The sequence below is a fragment of the Panulirus ornatus genome, chromosome 14 (assembly GCF_036320965.1).
Source record: "Panulirus ornatus isolate Po-2019 chromosome 14, ASM3632096v1, whole genome shotgun sequence".
Taxonomy (NCBI): Eukaryota; Metazoa; Arthropoda; class Malacostraca; order Decapoda; family Palinuridae; genus Panulirus; species Panulirus ornatus.
Window position 1 is genome coordinate 1,138,050 of NC_092237.1, and position 22,784 is coordinate 1,160,833.

General features: G+C 39.7%; 2 protein-coding genes across 17 annotated transcripts in view; one reads left to right on the top strand and one right to left on the bottom strand.

Annotated features, from left to right (window-relative positions):
• LOC139753132 (uncharacterized) overlaps positions 1-15,595 on the top strand; it is a 77,304-nt gene extending 61,709 nt beyond the window's left edge. For all 3 annotated transcript variants that reach the window (XM_071669272.1, XM_071669271.1, XM_071669270.1), the window contains one exon: positions 14,214-15,595. In XM_071669272.1, the coding sequence (XP_071525373.1) occupies positions 14,219-15,271 (1,053 nt within the window). In that variant the 5' untranslated portion in view covers positions 14,214-14,218 and the 3' untranslated portion in view covers positions 15,272-15,595. The remainder of the gene's footprint in view (positions 1-14,213) is intronic.
• Positions 1-22,784, bottom strand: part of LOC139753130 (uncharacterized) — a 250,412-nt gene that overhangs the window by 124,543 nt on the left and 103,085 nt on the right. The gene's annotated exons all lie outside the window — the stretch shown is intronic.

The following is a 22,784-nucleotide window of genomic DNA, read 5'->3' on the forward strand; positions in this document are numbered from 1 at the left end:
AAGGAAACAGACGAAAGAATGGCCCAACCCGCCCTCATACATATGTATATACATACACGCCCACACAGGCACATATACATATCTACACATTTCAAAGTATACATACATAGACATATACATATATACACATGTACATATTCATACTTGCTGCCTTCATCCATTCCCGTTGCCACACCGCCACACATGAAATGGCACCCCCTCCCCCCGGGCGCGCGAGGTAGCGCTAGGAAAAGACAAAAGGCCACATTCGTTCACACTCAATCGAGTCAACACGAGTAAAAGACTTCCTGTAATATAATAATACCAATCACGAGTATGCTTTTGAAGGTTGGTCACCTCACCTAAGGAAACACAAACACCAACTAAAGAAGGTCCACAGGAGAGCAATGAAGATGACATCAAAATCAAAATTAGTTACAAGAAAATACCAAGCCTTTAATTTGTCCATCACGGAAGAGATAAGAACGATGGCTGACCTGATCACAATTTCTGAGATTTAAAGCAGAATGATGACAACATGAAAACTTCTCCCAAAGACGCAGCGAGCCTCGCTCCGACACCGGACATAAACTGAAATTAACAAAGAAACTTGTTTTGAAAAAATGCAAATAAGATGTTATAGTATGAGAGGTGGATGAATAGATTTAACTGAATTCGGTTATCATAAATATGGACAATATACATACAAAAGCGCAAAATCTATATGACAGTAGTGAAGGTTCAAATGGAGACCCATGAGTATAGCTCCCACCCAACCCGCATGCTAGCACAACAAGTAATTGGGTAATAGCTAACAAGTTCTACCATACTTGTACATGCACAACCACACACCAAAGAATCCCCAAAGTAGTGGTTAGCGTTATGATCCACCAGTCCAACGGGACTGGGTTCAAGTCCCGGCTAAGGTTGTCGGCTCAGGCAACCCAACTTTTGATTCTCCTCCCAGACTGGTCGATGAATGGTTACCTGACGTAAACTGAGGTAGGTGTGTGTGTGTGTGTGTGTGTGTGTGTGTGTGTGTGTGTGTGTGTGTGTGTGGTGTAAATATGGTTAAGATATGGTTTGTACATAAGGCAGAGACGGGGCAACAATAGCATGAAACGTTTCCCGTATATCATCTACTGAACTTTAAAAGCTCACATGAGGTTGTTTACATTATACCTCCACAGCCATTTATAATTAGTAATACTGTAATGCAGCCCCCCTCATCGTCCAGTCCAAGTCCGCTTTTTTTCTATTACTCAACATTTGAAATTTGAATCTACCCGGAACATAGTACTGAAATGTCACAAACAGTAAACACCACCTAAAAACACATAGCACGACCACGTGAAAGCTTGACGACGTTCTAAGAACTAGAATGACTACGAAGAATAAAGGTAACGTAACAGGATCTGTAGAACAGGAAACCTAAACGATTTGCCTTTCTACAGAAGGGATGAAGCAATCCAGTAATGTAGGATTCTCCTCCTTATCCCTCCTCCCCGTTTTTCCTCCAGATTCTCCAAATAAACTTACATCACAGTTCTCATAACTTTTACATTCTTCCAACATTTTTCTCTCTACACCTCAACTAATGTCCAGTCTTCCTGGTCTGGTCAAGTACCACTGTTATTCCACTTAACACTAACTCATCAAGAGGAGAGTGTTGTCAACGGCCCCAGCATGTTGACCCTAGACCCAGCACCACCTACCACACCCTCTGTTCCTGTCACAAAACACCAATGCATAACACCCACAATGATGGCCATATCTCATGAACACAGCCACACCTCAATCCTTTGAGCATCATGATGTCTTTTGAGCATGATGGCCTAGCAAGCTTTGACCTGACCTTTGATGAAGGTCAAAGGCCAAGTCATCATACCTTAGGGTCAATATCATATTGCTCAAAGGGAAAAGAAAGCCACCATCCACGAATCCTTAAAATACTGGACAATCCTTTAACCCAGCCTGACTCTCGCAGTGTTCACCGTCTCCGTACCAGAGGATGTAAACCGCTAACGGCATACACCAAAGCCTAGTCACAAGCGCCTGGAGCCCGGCAACACCGGCGAGGCAAGCAATCCTCCCTCCCTCCCACGCCACGCCGAACAACCATCATGATATTCAACTGGGTGTGAGACCTGCCCGCTACCATCAGTGACGCACACCCTCCATCATTACCATCGCCCCACTTCACAACCACCATACCACTACCATCCAGGTCTATCCTACACCAACGTCATCATCCTCACAAAACGAATTCATACTAACTGATGTTCAACACATCTAAAAAAAAATTCTGGCCATGAATATCAATCGTAGTTTCAGATTATATGCATATGTTAAGCTGAGAAATTAAGTGTACTGCTGTACACAAAGTTGGACTTTTCTTTAACGCTGAAATATTTTGAGTTTATACATTATATACACAATGCTATGACTTTAAATACATAATACTATGACTTTAAATGAGTTAACTACTACGCAACACAAGCTTGAGTCCTAATACAAATACACAAAGTGGGGGAAAGTCAAGCTTGTGGAGTGGAAATAAATCGTGATAACTATTTCGTTCACTAATAAAAAAAAATGAGCCGAAGTCCTATGACACTGGTTGCCACTGTTACACAAGCGGATCGCTACCAGTCTCTCACAACCTAAGTGTCCCATTTAATTCAAGAGTAATACACGAAATATTACCTCTGGGCATGACAGTCACTTGCCATCAAAGACGCCACACTGCCACACAGCCAAGGCGCCTAACATCTACTACTACATACACCAATTTATCAACTTTATTTTTCAAAGTCCAATACCTATATGACCTTCACCTGGGATGCTTAAGCACAAATACCACCCATCTACTACATGAACAGCCTGACAACTGACAAACACAACGTACAAATTTCAAGCCATCACACAATCATGTTGGCATTCGAGGCGTATATCGAAATTCTTGAGAAGAGGTTGTCACACCTAACTGAACCATGAGGTTCTTCACCAAATTTCTAAATGGTGTCAAGATTCTGCATCTATTGACAACGAAAAATCAATTACTACAGTTGCATGTAAATGCACTGCACGTACAGTGCAATCCCATTGTGTACGCGCTGAGTGGTACTCTGATACATAAAGGTTAAGACTAATACGAGAAATATAATCGGAAATTATAAAAAATACATGAAAATAGTTTTTCAAGGACACTAAATGAATCGGGAGCAAAGATAAAGTAAACGATTATAAAAACACTAAAAGAGGTTGAAAGTACTGACATTGCTGAAATGCATAATGAAAATGCATAAAGAGGGAGGGAATATGAAGCATAAGGGAGGAGGGGATATGAAGTATAAGGGAGGAAGAAATATGAAGCATAAGGGAGAAGGGGATATGAAGCTTAAGGGAGAAGGGGATATGAAGTATTAGGGAGGAGGGAATATGAAGCATAAGGGAGGAGGGAATATGAAGCATAAGGAAGGAGGGGATATGAAGCATTAGGGAGGAGGGGATATGAAGTATAAGGGAGGAGGGAATATAAAGTATAAGGGAAGAGGGAATATGAAGCATAAGGGAGAGGGGGATATGAAGTTATTAAAAGGGAGGAGGGGACATGACGTATAAGGGAGGAGGGGATATGAAGTATAAAGGAGAAGGGAATATGAAGCATAAGGATGGAGGGGATATGAAGCATAAGGAAGGAGGGGATATGAAGTATTAGGGAGGAGGGGATATGAAGTATAAGGGAGGAGGGAATATGAAGCATAAGGGAGAGCGGGGGATATGAAGCATAAGGGAGAGGGGGGGATATGAAGTATAAGGGAGGAGGGAATATGAAGCATAAGGAAGGAGGGGATATGAAGTATAAGGAAGGAGGGGATATGAAGTATAAGGAAGGAGGGGATATGAAGTATAAGGAAGGAGGGGATATGAGGTATAAGGGAGGAGGGGATATGAAGTATAAGGGAGGAAGAAATATGAAGCATAAGGGAGAAGGGGATATGAAGCTTAAGGGAGAAGGGGATATGAAGTATTAGGGAGGAGGGGATATGAAGTATAAAGAAGGGAATATCAAGCATAAGGGAGGAGGGAATATGAAGCATAAGGAAGGAGGGGATATGAAGCATTAGGGAGGAGGGGATATGAAGCATTAGGGAGGAGGGAATATGAAGTATAAGGGAAGAGGGAATATGAAGTATAAGGGAGGAGGGAATATGAAGTATAAGGGAGGAGGGAATATGAAGCATAAGGGAGAGGGGGATATGAAGTTATTAAAAGGGAGGAGGGGACATGACGTATAAGGGAGGAGGGGATATGAAGTATAAAGGAGAAGGGAATATGAAGCATAAGGATGGAGGGGATATGAAGCATAAGGAAGGAGGGGATATGAAGTATTAGGGAGGAGGGGATATGAAGTATAACGAAGGAAGGAATATGACGCACAAGGGAGAGGGGGGGATATGATGTATAAGGGAGGAGGGAATATGAAGCATAAGGAAGGAGGGGATATGAACTATAAGGAAGGAGGGGATATGAAGTATAAGGAAGGAGGGGATATGAAGTATAAGGAAGGAGGGGATATGAAGTATAAGGGAGGAGGGAATATGAAGCATAAGGAAGGAGGGGATATGAAGTTTAAGGGAGGAGGGAATATAAGGAAGGAGGGGATATGAAGTTAGGAAGGAAGGGACATGAAGTAAAGAAGGAGGGGATATGAAGTAAGGGAGAAAGGAATATGAAGTATATGAGAGGAGGGGATAGGATGCATATGGGTGAAGGGGATATGAAGTACAAGGGAGGAGGGAATATAAAGCATACAGAAGGAGGGTACAAGAAGCATAAAGAAGGAGGGGAAATGAAGCACAAGGAAGGTGGGAGGGGATATGAAGCACAGGGAAGGAGGGAGGGGATATGAAGCATAAGGAAGGAGGGGAGGCGAAGTATATGTAATTTGTTTTCTGAACATTCTGATCCCTTAAGGCAACACAATTCCTCCAGCAACAGGCCTTTTGAATGCACAGTGTGGCAATTTAGATATTATTTGACAGACTGGCAAAGTAGGAATTGCTTGAGCCTTAAGGGTGGGGTTTGGGGATAGGCTGACCTCTAGCAAACAAGGACTTGCTTGAACCTTAGGGTTGGGGTCTGGAGAGGGGCTAACATTTTGCAATGAAGGACTTGCTTAAACGTTAGGATTAGGGTCTAGGAAAAGGCTGACATCTAACAAGCAAGGACTTGCTTGAGCCTTGGGTCAGGAGAGTGGCTGACATCTAGCAAGCAAGGACTTGCTTGACCCTTAGGGTTGGGAGAGGGGATGACATCTAGTAAGTGAGGACTTTCTTGAGCCTTAGGGTTGGGGTCTGGAGAGGGACTGACATCTAGCTTGCAAGGACTTGCTTGAGCCTTAGGGGTGGGGTCTAGAGGGGGGCTGAAATCATGCAAGGAAGGATTTGCTTGGGCTTTTCAGTCAGTAATGGGGAAAGGACTGTGATAAAAAAGTACAAATAGGGAATTCGGTACTACAAGTGCAAGATACTTATGGAGCATGTACAAATATAAGGGGGGTGCATAATATTAAGACTGCACAAGCCTTTAGCTTAGAAAGCATCATAAAGCACTTGGGTCAATGCAAATGCTGACACTGTTCTGGGTTTAAGTCTAGGTTTATATAAAAGAGTAAAAATGGTATGGATATAATAAAATTCCAGTGGATGGGGATCTAAAAGTAAAGAGGAGCACATACATTAAAACTGTTAGAGTCTTATGTGGGTGGGTGGGTGGGTGTGTGTGTGTGTGTGTGTGTGTGTTGGAGGGATTTGCAAGCATATAAAATAATGCAACTAGTGAAATTGGTGGGCCTTAGGTAGACAGAACCAAAATTATATGGAGAATACTGAGGGGGATTTAAAAGTAAATGTGGAATACAAAAACACAATAGGTTTTTCAAGGAAATGGGTCTGAAACTACAAAGGGAAATACAAAGATTGAAATTGCAGGTAACTAAAGTCTATGGGAATCTAAAATTATATGGGTTGACTTTACACCTTTCTTCAGTTGCTTTAATAGGTAACAGGCATCCCTTAACATGTAGCACACAACACAAAAGTGATATGCAACACGGTAAAAAGTGAAGCATTCTGATACATCATAACTTATCGATTTAGAAACTTTAACATATATCACGAGTATTTGAATGCTATCTGTGCATCTACCAACTATCATCATTACTCCATTCCTAATTTAATAGGGTGCATCAATTACTGTTAATGTATGTAGCCTCCAATCAGTAATCACAGGCATCATTAATCCATGGCCAGTGTTTTGCATTGAAAAATGGACTTCTCAATATGAAAAGTGCTTCATATTTTTTTCACTTTCCACACCAAGTTGATCAATCAAGTGAGACCATTAGTACCACCTGCACAAACTACAATCCTCCACTGCATCCAATCTCCAATCACCTCACATCTTCATCTGAAATATCCCTGGCCAAAATCAATTCTCTCACTCTCACTATTCTCTTCTTGACACCATTTCCTCTTTTGTGAAAACCTTAGAAATCTTCATCCTCACCTTGCCTCCTATCCCTAAGGATAAGAGAAAAAGAATACTGCCCACACATTCTCTTTGTGTCATAGAAGGCAACTAAGAGGGGTGGGAGCAGGTGGCTGGAAATTCTCCCTTTCTGTATTACTTTCCAAAAGACTGAACAAAGCAAGGAGCCAAGTAAGGAATTTTCCCTCTTAAGGCTCTGTCATCTGTTCTGGAAATGAAATGTAAGAGGACAATATGTGGTGTGAGGTGGTTTGAAAGAGTAAGGAGTGAAAGGGTAAGAGAAATGTGTAGTAATAAAAAGAGTGTGGTTGAGAGAGCAGAGGAGGGTATGTTGAAATGGTTTGGACATATGGAGATAATGAGTGACGAAAGGTGGACAAAGAGAATACATGTGACAGAGGTGGAGGAAACAAGAAGCAGGAGGCCAAATTGGAGATGAGAGGATGGAGTTTAAAAGATTTTGAGTGATCGGGGCCTGAACATGCAGGGTGAAAGGCATGCACGGAAGAGTAAACTAGAATGATGTGGTATGCTGGGGTCAATGTGCTGTTAATGGACTGAACCAGAGTATGTGAAACATCTTGGGTAAACCATGGAAAGGTCTGTGAGGCCTGGATGTGGACAGGGAGCTGTGGTTTCGGGGCATTACACATGATAGCTAAACACTGAGTGTGAACAAATATGGCCTTTTTTGTCTTTTCTTGATGCTACCTCGCTGATGGTGGTGAGGGAGATGCTATTCCATGTGTGGCGGGGTGGCAACAGGAATGGATGAAAGTACCAAGTATGAATATGTACATGTGAATATATGTATATCTATGTATGTATATGTATGTATACGTTGAAGTGTATATGTATGTATATATGCGTGTATGGGCATTTATGTATATACATGTGTACGTGGGTGGGTTGGGCCATTCCTCATCTGTTTCCTTGTGCTACCTCACTGACGTGAGAGACAGCGATTAAGTATAATAAAAATAAAAAAAATAAATATTTTCTTTCATATTTATATGCCATTTCCTGCATTAGCGAGGTAGTACCAACTACAGATAAAAAGAGACCACACTGTCTCATCCACTGTCTTGTTGTCATGGACAATACAACAAAACAACAGATCCCTAACCAAATCCAGACTCCACAGACATTCCCATGGTTTTCCCTGTCGCTTCACATGGCTTGATTCAGTCCACGAACAGCATGTCACCCCCTGTATACCACATCATTCCAATTCACTCTATCCCATGCATGCCTTTCACCTTCCCACAAGTTCAGGCCCTATGCACTCAAAATGTTTTTCTCTCTGCCTTTCCATTTCCAGTTTGGTCTCATTTTCCTTTTCCCTTCCACTTCTGACACATATACCCTCTTTGTCAACCTTTCCTCACTCTCTCAATACATCTAAATCATTTCAGTTTACCCTATTCAGCTCTCTTAACCACAATCTTCTTATTACCAAACTCTCTCTTACCTTTTTATCACCTACTCAAACTACCTCACAACACATTTTGTCCTCAAACACATCATTTCCAATACATCCACCCTCCTCAGTATACCCTCATCAATAGCCCAAGCCTTGCATCACTACAGCATCACTGGGACTACTATACCTACAAACATATCCATTTCCACCCTCCCATATAACGACCTCTCTTTCCACATGTTCCTCAATGCTTTAAGAACCTTTGACCCTCTCTATGGTTAACTTCTGTCTCCATGATTCCATTCACTGCCTTGTCTACTCCCAGATGTCTAAAACACTTCACTTCTAAATTTTCTTCATTCAAACTCACACCAATTTAAAGACAAACTAATCTTTTCTGGCCCTACAAAGTATCAATTGTATACCCAGCTGTAGCCATTTAGGGATACCTAAGAGCATGCATTCAATCTTAAGCCACCATGATTATCTATATGTCATCAAGAGACTTGGAGATTTCCCAGGGAAAATTTGAGGTGCTTCTACAAAGCATGGGCATACTGAAATGTGGGAAGAAAAATCTAAAACATACATAATCATCAACTTGCCTTCCCAATAAGAAGTGCATGTATGTCTGCAGTACCAAAAATGCAAAGAACAAACTCTTTATTGTTTACTTTCTTTTAACAGGCAAGACATTTTGGACATTTCTATTCTAAAACATCATAAATACTATACATCAACATACTGTCATTACCTATTTGTACAGTTTTACACTCATACAGCCCCACATTCTTTATTGTAAAGCTTCTTAAATTTCCGTATGATGGCTACATCAACCACGTCATCAGTCAATCTATTCCAGTCATCCACGACTCTTACTATAAAAGTGCTTCCTTATCTTTTTTTAACTCTTGCTTAATTTCATGTTATGTCCTTTGGGTGTTCTATCACTACATCCCTCAAAGAATTATTGTCTACATCCTTGTAATTTGTTTTAAAAGATTTTATAAGTACATCACCCCTCAATATTCTATACCCTAAGGTGGGCAAATTTAAAGCCCCTAGCTCTACCCTGTAACTCAGCTATCTTAATTCTGGTAACATATTTGTTGCTCTCCTCAGGACCTTCTCTATTAGCTCTCTGTACTCTTTTACATGTGGTGAACAAATCTGAGAGGCATATTCTAGTCTTGGCCTTATGTTTGATGTGGAGAGCTTCCTGAACACTTTCTTATCCACGAGCATAAGTGATATTCTGTTCTTTGCCATCACATAGTTGGTAACCATAACTATTCTCTTAAGGTGGGACTCTACCAACAGATTAGGGAAAAAGGCAACTCCTAAGTCTTTCTCACAAACTGATTGCTACAGCTCATTCCCCTTTTTACTAGATATAGCATCTGGACTGGACAAGCATTTACAGCAGCAATGAATGTTTTTTTTAAGCAATATAATTGCAATATAGCATGTGTATAGAAAAAACAAGGTGCATGCAAGACAATGAATTAAAAAGCTAGAAAAGTACACCACAGGAAACTAAAAGCCTTTACTTCTTCAACAGCCCGTGGGGATGTGGTTGGGGTCAAATGTTTAACAAAACTGAATCTCACCACAAAGTATATATGTACTCGCTCCATCCAATGTAAAAGGGAAAGAAGATAATAGCTAAACATCTGTAAAAGGATAAAATGCATAAATTACCCCTGCTGGGGATTAAAAACCAGTTCTTAGGCCCTGAAGAGACATGATCCTAAAGCTATACATATCACACCATTAATATAAATGAAATAAATAAAGAATGGTTTATTGAATTTAAGAAACCATTCGGCTTAATATAAACAGTTGAGATATAACAGATATCAAAGAACTGGGATGTCATAATAGTAACTACTCAAGTAATCAAAAAAAGAGCTTACTCAAGTAATCAAAAAAGAGCTTAAGTTCAAGGTAGGGCTTGATATTTCATATAGCATGAAGTCCACCACATGCTCCTCAACTGACAAAATTCAACACTAACAGACTTGGGGGCCTGACTAAATCCATGGATTTAAAATTCAATGAAGAATTTAAAGGTCAAAACCTATCAAAAAACAGATATAAGCTAAATGTAAACCTGAACTTAGCATACACCTCATTCTCAATTACTGCAAGGGTTGCATTTCCAAAACACATTCCAATCACAAACTTGCACTATGTGAAACATATTCTCCATAGAGACCCATGTATCAAGGATGGATATATTCCTGGCCAAGAATTTTAGGTTGTTTAATTTGTTTATGGATGGGGTTGTTAGGGAGGTAAATGCAAGAGTTTTGGAAAGAGGGGCAAGTATGAAGTCTGTTGGGGATGAGAGAGCTTGGGAAGTGAGTCAGTTGTTGTTCGCTGATGATACAGCGCTGGTGGCTGATTCATGTGAGAAACTGCAGAAGCTGGTGACTGAGTTTGGAAAAGTGTGTGGAAGAAGAAAGTTAAGAGTAAATGTGAATAAGAGCAAGGTTATTAGGTACAGTAGGGTTGAGGGTCAAGTCAATTGGGAGGTGAGTTTGAATGGAGAAAAACTGGAGGAAGTGAAGTGTTTTAGATATCTGGGAGTGGATCTGGCAGCGGATGGAACCATGGAAGCGGAAGTGGATCATAGGGTGGGGGAGGGGGCGAAAATCCTGGGGGCCTTGAAGAATGTGTGGAAGTCGAGAACATTATCTCAGAAAGCAAAAATGGGTATGTTTGAAGGAATAGTGGTTCCAACAATGTTGTATGGTTGCGAGGCGTGGGCTATGGATAGAGTTGTGCGCAGGAGGATGGATGTGCTGGAAATGAGATGTTTGAGGACAATGTGTGGTGTGAGGTGGTTTGATCGAGTGAGTAACGTAAGGGTAAGAGAGATGTGTGGAAATAAAAAGAGCGTGGTTGAGAGAGCAGAAGAGGGTGTTTTGAAGTGGTTTGGGCACATGGAGAGGATGAGTGAGGAAAGATTGACCAAGAGGATATATGTGTCGGAGGTGGAGGGAACAAGGAGAAGAGGGAGACCAAATTGGAGGTGGAAAGATGGAGTGAAAAAGATTTTGTGTGATCGGGGCCTGAACATGCAGGAGGGTGAAAGGAGGGCAAGGAATAGAGTGAATTGGAGCGATGTGGTATACCGGGGTTGACGTGCTGTCAGTGGATTGAATCAGGGCATGTGAGGCGTCTGGGGTAAACCATGGAAAGCTGTGTAGGTATGTATATTTGCGTGTGTGGACGTATGTATATACATGTGTATGGGGGGGGGTTGGGCCATTTCTTTCGTCTGTTTCCTTGCGCTACCTCGCAAACGCGGGAGACAGCGACAAAGTATAATAAAAAAAATATAAAAAAAGAATTTTAGGGTGCCTGGGATCACGTCAAATTGTATAAAAAACTATAAATAATACTTTATGCAGTACAAAGAGGGCCTTTTAGTAAATCTTCATGAAAAAATTATGTTTAATGCAGACAAGGAAAAAAAAATTGAAAGTTTTGGTGGGCAATAGCGCGTAGTTGCTCTAGTAGACAATAGTAAGAAATCCCTCAAGTGAGCAATAGCATGCAATCACTTTGTTGAGCTATTGCTGGCTAACCAATACCAGATGATTCATTTGAGAATATATATATAGTGGGGATAAAACCCACATTCTAATTTTGAAATGTTTTCTTGTAACCTTCTCAAACTCTCTACAACTTTGCATGCTCCATGCTTCCTAATTTGCAGAATGCAGGGGTGGGGTGTGGGATACACCAGTTGCCAGAGTAAGAAGGGATCACAGTCTTCTAAACAGTTTAACACATTCAGAGCTATATTTATCAATTTTTTTTTTTTTTTTTTTTTTTTCTTTGTCGCTGTCTCCCGCATTTGCGAGGTAGCGCAAGGAAACAGATGAAAGAAATGGCCCAACCCACCCCCATACACATGCCTTGATTCAATCCACTGACAGCACGTCAACCCCAGTATACCACATCGCTCCAATTCACTCTATTCTTTGCCCTCCTTTCACCCTCCTGCATGTTCAGGCCCCGATCACACAAAATCTTTTTCACTCCATCTTTCCACCTCCAATTTGGTCTCCCTCTTCTCCTCGTTCCCTCCACCTCCGACACATATATCCTCTTGGTCAATCTTTCCTCACTCATTCTCTCCATGTGACCAAACCATTTCAAAACACCCTCTTCTGCTCTCTCAACCACGCTCTTTTTATTTCCACACATCTCTCTTACCCTTACGTTACTTACTCGATCAAACCACCTCACACCACACATTGTCCTTAAACATCTCATTTCCAGCACATCCATCCTCCTGCGCACAACTCTATCCATAGTCCACGCCTCGCAACCATACAACATTGTTGGAACCACTATTCCTTCAAACATACCCATTTTTGCTTTCCGAGATAATGTTCTCGACTTCCACATATTCTTCAAGGCTCCCAGAATTTTCGCCCCCTCCCCCACCCTATGATCCACTTCCGCTTCCATGGTTCCATCCGCTGCCAGATCCACTCCCAGATATCTAAAACACTTCACTTCATTTATCAATATGTTGTACATATCAATTTTCTATTCAGTACAAATGAATTAAAAATTAAATGAAAAATTAATTAACTTCCATAACTAACCATGTTTTCTTAGGAATAGTGAATCCAACACATAGTTAACAAAAATTTGATAAATCTACAGGCCAAAAAATAATGGATTAGTCCCATGAGTGAGGTTAAAAGCTGATAACGAGTGTTAGAGGAGGAGAGGGATAACATGCCACCATGCACAAGCCTTGCCATCATGGCAAAATCTCCTCATAAGTACTACCTCCCTGCCTCCCTAACCCTGGCTTCCTAGATGACAGTTTCCTGTCTGGGAGGTCTTGTTATGTCTCTCATCAACTCTACTACACTTTGAGCAATGCACAATAAGTTACTGTAAAAATTAATAATATTGTACAAATACACCACAAAATACGTAAGATGATGACACCGTTTCCTCCATAAGGCTGGAGGAGCCAGTTGACTGTTCATGACTTACCCAAGCGGAGAGGCATAACTGACTAACTTTGCACCTGGCAGTGGATACTGTTATCATTTACTTCATCATTCTTTTCACGAGTCTCTGAATTTGTCATTACATGATATTGCAATACAACAAAAGAAGTTGAAAAAATCAAATAATTTAGTCAAGAAAACTAAATTGCATGAAATCAGAGATGAGGTGTGTAAAATTGCTAAAAACTATGATCAACAAAGACCCAAGGACTTTAACCATGAGCCTAAGTAATGCCCATGGACTTAACATACATCTATGCCCTCGTCATTCATCCATGGCATCAATATTTCTCTCTGGATTTCTATAATATAGACAACTATGGAACAGACACACTCCTATGGACTTGAAATACAACTGTAAACCTGACCTACACCCTTAAACTTCTACATATGGACTTGGTTCACTCTCAAAGTGGTTGGTGAACTTTATGTAATCTTTGCAATGCAGACATTTTGTAAATCATAACAAGCTGTTGCAGTATTGCATGATGATAAATCTAACTTACAATAGCATTAAGGCAAGAGTCAATTATCACTATTCATGATCTATGTCTTACAATTTAACATCAAAACCTGTATTTTATCTTTTACATATGCTACATCACTCATTTTCTTTCCTCACGAGACTTTTTAAAACTGATAATACAATTACTCCTTTACTGTACAATTCCATTTCTATAATGAGGCAATCAGATAGCAATTAATTTAAAAAAAAAAATCCAGTGAACACAATTGCAGTCAGCAGACAAAATAATATTTAATTAGCCATATCAGTAACAGATAGGTTGGCTATTGTCTGGGCTTAGGCCTTAGAACTGGTAAGGTCAATATTGTCAAGCTACATCCACCAATCAAAATATCTTTAGATACCTTTACCAGCTGTAGGGATAATTCAAAAACTGCATACGCTCTCATTATTCATGTGAATGTGGCTAATGTAACGCATGATGTGACCAAAGTAATGCATATGGATCTGTTATATATTTCTAACGTTGTCTTCACTCATTATGCATCAAAACCCATCACCTACAGTAAATAATAAGTCTGTGATGTATAAAAACTAATACATCATGGCACTGAACAAGGATATCACAATCCTTAAACATCTGATGCTTTTACAAGACAGTAAAGATATAAATATCTTAACCAGCTACTATTAACCCATGATCCTATGACTCTGAAACTAACAAAATACTTGTATTTTTCAGGCAATATGGTTGGAATGACTAGTCCTGACATGCTGTGTGGGGCTGAATGCTTTGTAGGCCCTGAGGTTGGTGAAGGTGGCTTACCTGACCATGTACTACTATACCGAGGAGGTACTGCTACCATCATCCATGCCAGTTCTTCTGATCTCACCTCCCGTGGTCTAATGCCTTATCCTCACCTCAACCTAACAACTGAACATGCACTTATAGTCACTCGTGCCCTTGCTACCCTTCATGTTAATACACTCATACGTGCAAAATCAAAGGAAAAAGTCAAGGTACCTTCAACAACTTGCAGTGAAAAAATAGAAATTGCTATGCAATCAACAGCTTCAATCACAGTGGATTCAGAAGAGAGTGGTAAAGACGACAAAGTCAAGGCCAGCAGCAGTAGGACAGTGGAAGCAGGCTGTGTCAAAGATAAGTGGACAGCACAAGTATCACGGTTAAATATTGTAGAATCTAACCTGTCAATTATGGTAGATGCCCTACAAAGTTCTGGCAGTAATGAAAGAACCATTCGGCGCTTAGAGGCCCTTCAGTCTGATCTTCCTACGCTAACACAGTTTTTACAGTTTGCCTCAGCTATGCAGACACAACGAATACCCAGTGTAGGGCCTGTGCATGCTGGAGACATATGGATCAAAGAACAAGAGGAGGAAGATGAGGAGATAGTTGCGATAAGACTCCGAGGAGGCCAGGAGCTGGAAGGTCCCCCACTTCGAGATGCTGCTTGGATTTGGCTCACTCTACTTGGTGGAGATACTCTACGTGAACGCTACATGGAGCTCTGTGATGACTACTGCAATGCATTCAACAAGGCTCTCCTTCACCAAGAGTCTACATTTGATGTGGAAGAAATCTCATACTTTGATGTAATGCGGGACTTAGGAGAAAACTTTTTACATGCATTCCTTACAATAATCCATAAGTTTGTTATTTCTGGTAACTGGTTTTTTGATAGGCACTTACACACAGAAGAAGGCCTTCTGGCTTTAGTTGATGTAATCAGTTTCTTGGTAGATAATGGCATTGTTGGCTCCATTTTTGTTATCTGATGCCTGCTTGAAACTTCTTGTTTGGCTCCAAAAGTAAGAGATGTACACTTCAGTAATGTAATCTAAACAAGGAACTCCTCGTGGCAGGCAATGCTCATCTTATCAGTATCTTTTAACATACTAGCAAGTTACCCTATACGAACTCACACTGCACAAGATGCCAAGATAATATTACAACTTATACAGGTTAATTCTTTTTTGAACCAGCTTGCCTTGTACCACCTTAACATGGCAGCATTGTATGTGATAAGAAAATTATAGTTTACTGAGGTATCAGTGCTGTAACATTAGCCTCTACCATTAATGTAATTTAGCAAATGACATTATTACACCTTGATAATTATCATCCCCCCCCATCTCTCCAGTCATGGACAAAAGTCTACATCAAGGGCAGGCCTTATGTGAAATACAGAGATGATTATGAAAGGGAAAAAAAGAGACATGGGAAAGTATCTATGAATTTTGGAGGAACTGAAAAACCTATCTTTTATAATGTGCCAGGTCATACTTATTGGGGAAGACATGAGAAGGTAGAGAGTTCCAAGGTGTCAAGGTGTAGAGAACGAAATAGTTATCAAAACAGCCAACTGTTGAGTTGCCAACAGCCACACAGTAATTGCAGCTTGCCAAGTATCACTTAGACAAGCTAGTGGTGGGGTACACATGCAACCAGTTCATGGGGGCAAAAACCAAGTAACACCTACAGAAAAGGAACAGTGAACCAAAATTGTGGCATAGGGCAAATGGATCAAAATTTGAAGTTACCCTGGGAGCGTTTATAAGTCCGACTGCTTTCGCCTCGACTTTCTCAAGTAAGGATGCAGAGCTAGTTGCTAGAACTATCCTATCACAATCTAAGGTTATACTACAATGGGTCTTTCTTCCTGCCATAAACTTTTAATCAAGTGAGTAGGTCTTATCAGAAGTACATGTACCAAACTTTTCACTTTCTTTTATTCATTTTTCTTTTTATTATATTTAGTTGCTGTCTCCCGCGTTAGAGAGGTAGCACAAGGAAACAGATGAAAGAATGGCCCAACCCACCCACATACACATGTATATACGTAAATGCCCACACATGCACATATACATACCTATACATTTCAACGTATACATACATATACATACACAGACACATACATATATACTCATGTACATATTCATACTTGCTGCCTTCATCCACTCCTGTCGCCACCTCGCCACACATGAAATGGCACCCCCCTCCCCTTGCGTGTGCACACAAGGTAGCGCTAGGAAAAGACAACAAAGGCCACATTCGTTCACTCTCAGTCTCTAGCCGTCATGTGTAATGCACCAAAATTACAACTCCCTTTCCACATCCAGGCCCCAGAGAACTTTCCATGGTTTACCTCATATGCTTCACATGCCCTGGTTTAATCCACTGACAGCATGTCAACCCCGATATACCTCATCGTTCCAATTCACTCTATTCCTTGCACGCCTTTCACCCTCCTGTATGTTCAGGCCCCCGATCACTCAAAATCTTTTTCACTCCATCCTTCCACCTTCAATTTGGTCTCCCACTTCTCCTCATACCCTCCACCTCTACCACATAAATCCTCTTTGTCAATCTTTCATCACTTATTCTCTCCATGTGACCAAACCATTTCAATACACCCTCTTCTGCTCTCTCAACCACACTCTTTTTATTACCATACATCTCTCTTACCCTTTCATTACTTACTTTATCCAACCACCTCACACCACATATTGTCCCCAAACATTTCATTTCCAACACATCCATCCTCCTCTGCACAACCCTGTTTTATCAAGCATGAATGTGCCAACACTGCTAGGGGTGACACATGTCAGACTATCACTTCTACTGGTTTAATTTTACTCGTTTTTTTTTCTTCTTTTTTTAAGAAATAACGATGGATACATCACTGCAATCTACAAATAGGAAAGAAACAAAAAATACAGAACATATGTATCTCATGTGTGTCCCAAAGAAATGAGAAAATACTTGAGATACACACAAATCTATGTATCAAATATTTACTGTACAATAAATTGGGCAACACCACCAATTCAAGTCTCAAGATGGGGGATATGCAGTCCATACTTTATTGCCTTTTTTTTTCTAATAAAGAATTTTATATCATTTCCTGAATAGCATGCATGGTGGCTATGTTAAAAGTAACATTCAAGAGCAATGTTTTCACATTCTAGGCTTTCTCTAAAGATGTTTAAACAATTACGTAGTTTTTTGGCCCTACCATTATGGACATATAAACTGTTATATTATGTTCTGCATCCTCACATTAAGGATGTAAAATCCACTATGTTAAATTCTGGGCATTTACTCGTGTTAAGAGTTGTAAAATCGCTTTGAGACCTTACCAATACAATATATCAACAAAACATTGATGTACTCAAGGTGAACCTCTGCACACGCAATATTTTGATACCTTGGTATTCAGTAAAGAATTCCGTGAGAATGTTTAATGAAAAAAAGCCAGTGGTCCTTGTTTAGCTAATGAAATGAGGTGATAATCATCTTTATATACCACATACATGAATATTAAATCCATGTCAACTTGTACATATCACTTTATCAATACATACTCTGTAAGTACTATGGCAGCTGTCCAAGTTCATCAACTTTCAACCATTATATTTCACAGAGTTCAGTTTAACTACTTTTAATCAACATTATTACACATATAAGAAATCACACCTACGTTAACTTGTAAATATCAATGTATCACCAAGTATTGTAAGTTTCATGACAGTTGCCAAAGTTCACCAAATGTAAACCATTCTATCTTAAGATGTTCTATGTAGCTAATCATAACCATTATAAAACGACACAATGCAACAAGGACATTGGAACGCATACTGTTCTCACTACAATGTTCAAAGCATTAAAAGTATTTTCATAATGAAGTGCAGAATAATATATGCATCACTTGTCAATTGTACAATATTTGTGATTTTCTCTTATGTTTAGCAATACTGTATGTTAGAACCTTCACTTTGTTTCCGAGTATATCAAAAAAAATCTGAACTTGAAAATAATAATAAGTAAATATAAGTCTTTAATAATTAAGGACTATGAAAAAATATGAGTAAACTTAAAAACTGGATCTAACTTTTTCAAATCTTTGTACTGCATATACAATTCATATGTAAGGATACAATAGCCAATATCTAAAATTTATATAAATTCATCTCTTTCCAATTTAGCATTATGTATTTCATATACAGCTTCATCATCACAGATACAATCAATAATTAAATGTAAGTAATGGAAATAAGTCACACTCCTCAGCAGGATTCAAACTAGTCACACATATACAAACCAGATGCCTGGAAATGACTGAGCCATCCAGCCGGAAACTTGGATGATCTAATGGTACATGAAACCTACTTTGTATGCACTGCATCTTTTACAATAATCATATTAAGATGATAACTAATACTTCTAAGTATATCTCGTATGCCTTAAAAATTTCTTTAAAAGAAATTCTTTTATTATGTATAAGGGTACACACAACATTTCAGTTTGCCTTTTACGTAATTGATACACCATACAGGATTTTACAATTTCTTCCTTCCTTGTTCACCATTTCAGAGTATACTTGAGAGAAAATCAATGATAAAACTGGAGTATTACCAGCACCAGGTCCAACATTCAAGAAAACTTATCATAACTATGTCACTGCCTAAATCATAACTTTTGTCAGTGTCCAATAATGGTCACTAATAATGAATAAATTCTTAGATAATCCAGGTTCCTAATGCTTACAGGCATCAATTAAAAACTTTTGAATTGTATCCTTTCACTCCCTGACCAGTAACATCAAGTGGCAGTTGCTGATCTGCTACCATATGAACCCTCATTCATCCTTCGCCACTTCTTTAGTTTTCAACCATGGGACCAAATAACAAACAAAAAAAAATACCCACACTAAATCTTATTGCTATGGCTATTGATGTGGTAATCAAACTAGTAAATAAGCCTTATTATATATATATATATATATATATATATATATATATACATATATATATATATATATATATATATATATATATATATATATATATATATATATATATACATATATATATATATATATATATATATATATATATATATATATATATATATATATTTTTTTTTTTTTTTTTTATTATACTTTGTCGCTGTCTCCCACGTTTGCAAGGTAGCGCAAGGAAACAGACGAAAGAAATGCCCCAACCCCCCCCATACACATGTATATACATACGTCCACACACGCAAATATACATACCTACACAGCTTTCCATGGTTTACCCCAGACGCTTCACATGCCCTGCTTCAATCCACTGAGAGCACGTCAACCTCGGTATACCACATCGATCCAATTCACTCTATTCCTTGCCCTCCTTTCACCCTCCTGCATGTTCAGGCCCCGATCACACAAAATCTTTTTCACTCCATCTTTCCACCTCCAATTTGGTCTCCCTCTTCTCCTTGTTCCCTCCACCTCTGACACATATATCCTCTTGGTCAATCTTTCCTCACTCATCCTCTCCATGTGCCCAAACCACTTCAAAACACCCTCTTCTGCTCTCTCAACCACACTCTTTTTATTTCCACACATCTCTCTTACCCTTACGTTACTCACTCGATCAAACCACCTCACACCACACATTGTCCTCAAACATCTCATTTCCAGCACATCCATCCTCCTGCGCACAACTCTATCCATAGCCCACGCCTCGCAACCATACAACATTGTTGGAACCACTATTCCTTCAAACATACCCATTTTTGCTTTCCGAGATAATGTTCTTGACTTCCACACATTTTTCAAGGCCCCCAGGATTTTCGCCCCCTCCCCCACCCTATGATCCACTTCCGCTTCCATGGTTCCATCCGCTGCCAGATCCACTCCCAGATATCTAAAACACTTCACTTCCTCCAGTTTTTCTCCATTCAAACTCACCTCCCAATTGACTTGACCCTCAACCCTACTGTACCTAATAACCTTGCTCTTATTCACATTTACTCTTAGCTTTCTTCTTTATATATATATATATATATATATATATATATATATATATATATATATATATTTCCAGCCCCCCGCTCCCTCCCCTTTTAGTCGCCTTCTACAACACGCAGGGAATACGTGGGAAGTATTCTTTCTCCCCTATCCCCAGGGATATGTATATATATATATATATCCCTGGGGATAGGGGATTAAGAATACTTCCCACGTATTCCCTGCGTGTCGTAGAAGGCAACTAAAAGGGGAGGGAGCGGGGGGCTGGAAATCCTCCCCTCTCATTTTTTTTTTTAATTTTCCAAAAGAAGGAACAGAGGGGGCCAGGTGAGGATATTCCAAAAAAGGCCCAGTCCTCTGTTCTTAACGCTACCTTGCTAATGCGGGAAATGGCAGATAGTTTGAAAGAAGAAGAAAAAAAAAATATATATATATATATATATATATATGAAATTGGAAAAAAAATGTAGCTTAGACATTGAAGCTTATTGATACAGTGGTTAAATTGATGAGAACTACTATTGACGTTTTGTGTAAATAAATTATACATTTCCCTTTTCCATAGCCAGAGGTTGAACCATTATGTGACATTCATTTTCTCATTTCATTTCAAGCTAGAAGTTTCAGTTTTCTAAATTATTTCTTACTTTTTTCATATGTATATATATGTATATGTGTGTGTGTGTATATGTGCGTGTGTATGTGTATGTATGTATATATATACATGTATATATATATATATATATATATATATATATATATATATATATATATATATATATATATTATCCCTGGGGATAGGGGTGAAAGAATACTTCCCACGTATTCCTCGCGTGTCGTAGAAGGCGACTAGAGGGGACGGGAGCGAGGGGCCATAAATCCTCCTCTCCTTGTATTTTCTAACTTTCTAAAATGGGAAACAGAAGAAGGAGTCACGCGGGGAGTGCTCATCCTCCTCGAAGGCTCAGACTGCGGTGTCTAAATGTGTGTGGATGTAACCAAGATGTGAAAAAAGGAGAGATAAGTAGTATGTTTGAGGAAAGGAACCTGGATGTTTTGGCTCTGAGTGAAACGAAGCTCAAGGATAAAGGAGAAGAGTGGTTTGGGAATGTCTTGGGAGTAAAGTCAGGGGTTAGTGAGAGGACAAGAGCAAGGGAAGGAGTAACAGTACTCCTGAAACAGGAGTTGTGGGAGTAGGTGATAGAATGTAAGAAAGTAAATTCTCGATTAATATGGGTAAAACTGAAAGTTGATGGAGAGAGGTGGGTGATTATTGGTGCATATGCACCTGGGCATGAGAAGAAAGATCATGAGGCAAGTGTTTTGGGAGCAGCTGAATGAGTGTGTTAGTGGTTTTGATGCACGAGACCGGGTTATAGTGATGGGTGATTTGAATGCAAAGTTGAGTAATGTGGCAGTTGAGGGAATAATTGGTATACATGGGGTGTTCAGTGTTGTAAATGGAAATGGTGAAGAGCTTGTAGATTTATGTGCTGAAAAAGGACTGGTGATTGGGAATACCTGGTTTAAAAAGCGAGATATACATAAGTATACGTATGTAAGTAGGAGAGATGGCCAGAGAGCGTTACTGGATTACGTGTTAATTGACAAGCGTGCGAAAGAGAGACTTTTGGATGTTAATGTGCTGAGAGGTGCAAATGGAGGGAAGTCTGATCATTATCTTGTGGAGGCTAAGGTGAAGATTTGTATGGGTTTTCAGAAAAGAAGAGTGAATGTTGGGGTGAAGAGGGTGGTGAGAGTAAGTGAGCTTGGGAAGGAGACTTGTGTGAGGAAGTACCAGGAGAGACTGAGTACAGAATGGAAAAAGGTGAGAACAATGGAAGTAAGGGGAGTGGGGGAGGAATGGGATGTATTTAGGGAATCAGTGATGGATTGCGCAAAAGATGCTTGTGGCATGAGAAGAGTGGGAGGTGGGTTGATTAGAAAGGGTAGTGAGTGGTGGGATGAAGAAGTAAGATTATTAGTGAAAGAGAAGAGAGAGGCATTTGGACGATTTTTGCAGGGAAAAAATGCAATTGAGTGGGAGATGTATAAAAGAAAGAGACAGGAGGTCAAGAGAAAGGTGCAAGAGGTGAAAAAAAGGGCAAATGAGAGTTGGGGTGAGAGAGTATCATTAAATTTTAGGGAGAATAAAAAGATGTTCTGGAAGGAGGTAAATAAAGTGCGTAAGACAAGGGAGCAAATGGGAACTTCAGTGAAGGGCGCAAATGGGGAGGTGATAACAAGTAGTGGTGATGTGAGAAGGAGATGGAGTGAGTATTTTGAAGGTTTGCTGAATGTGTTTGATGATAGAGTGGCAGATATAGGGTGTTTTGGTCGAGGTGGTGTGCAAAGTGAGAGGGTTAGGGAAAATGATTTGGTAAACAGAGAAGAGGTAGTAAAAGCTTTGCGGAAGATGAAAGCCGGCAAGGCAGCAGGTTTGGATGATATTGCACTGGAATTTATTAAAAAAGGGGGTGACTGTATTATTGACT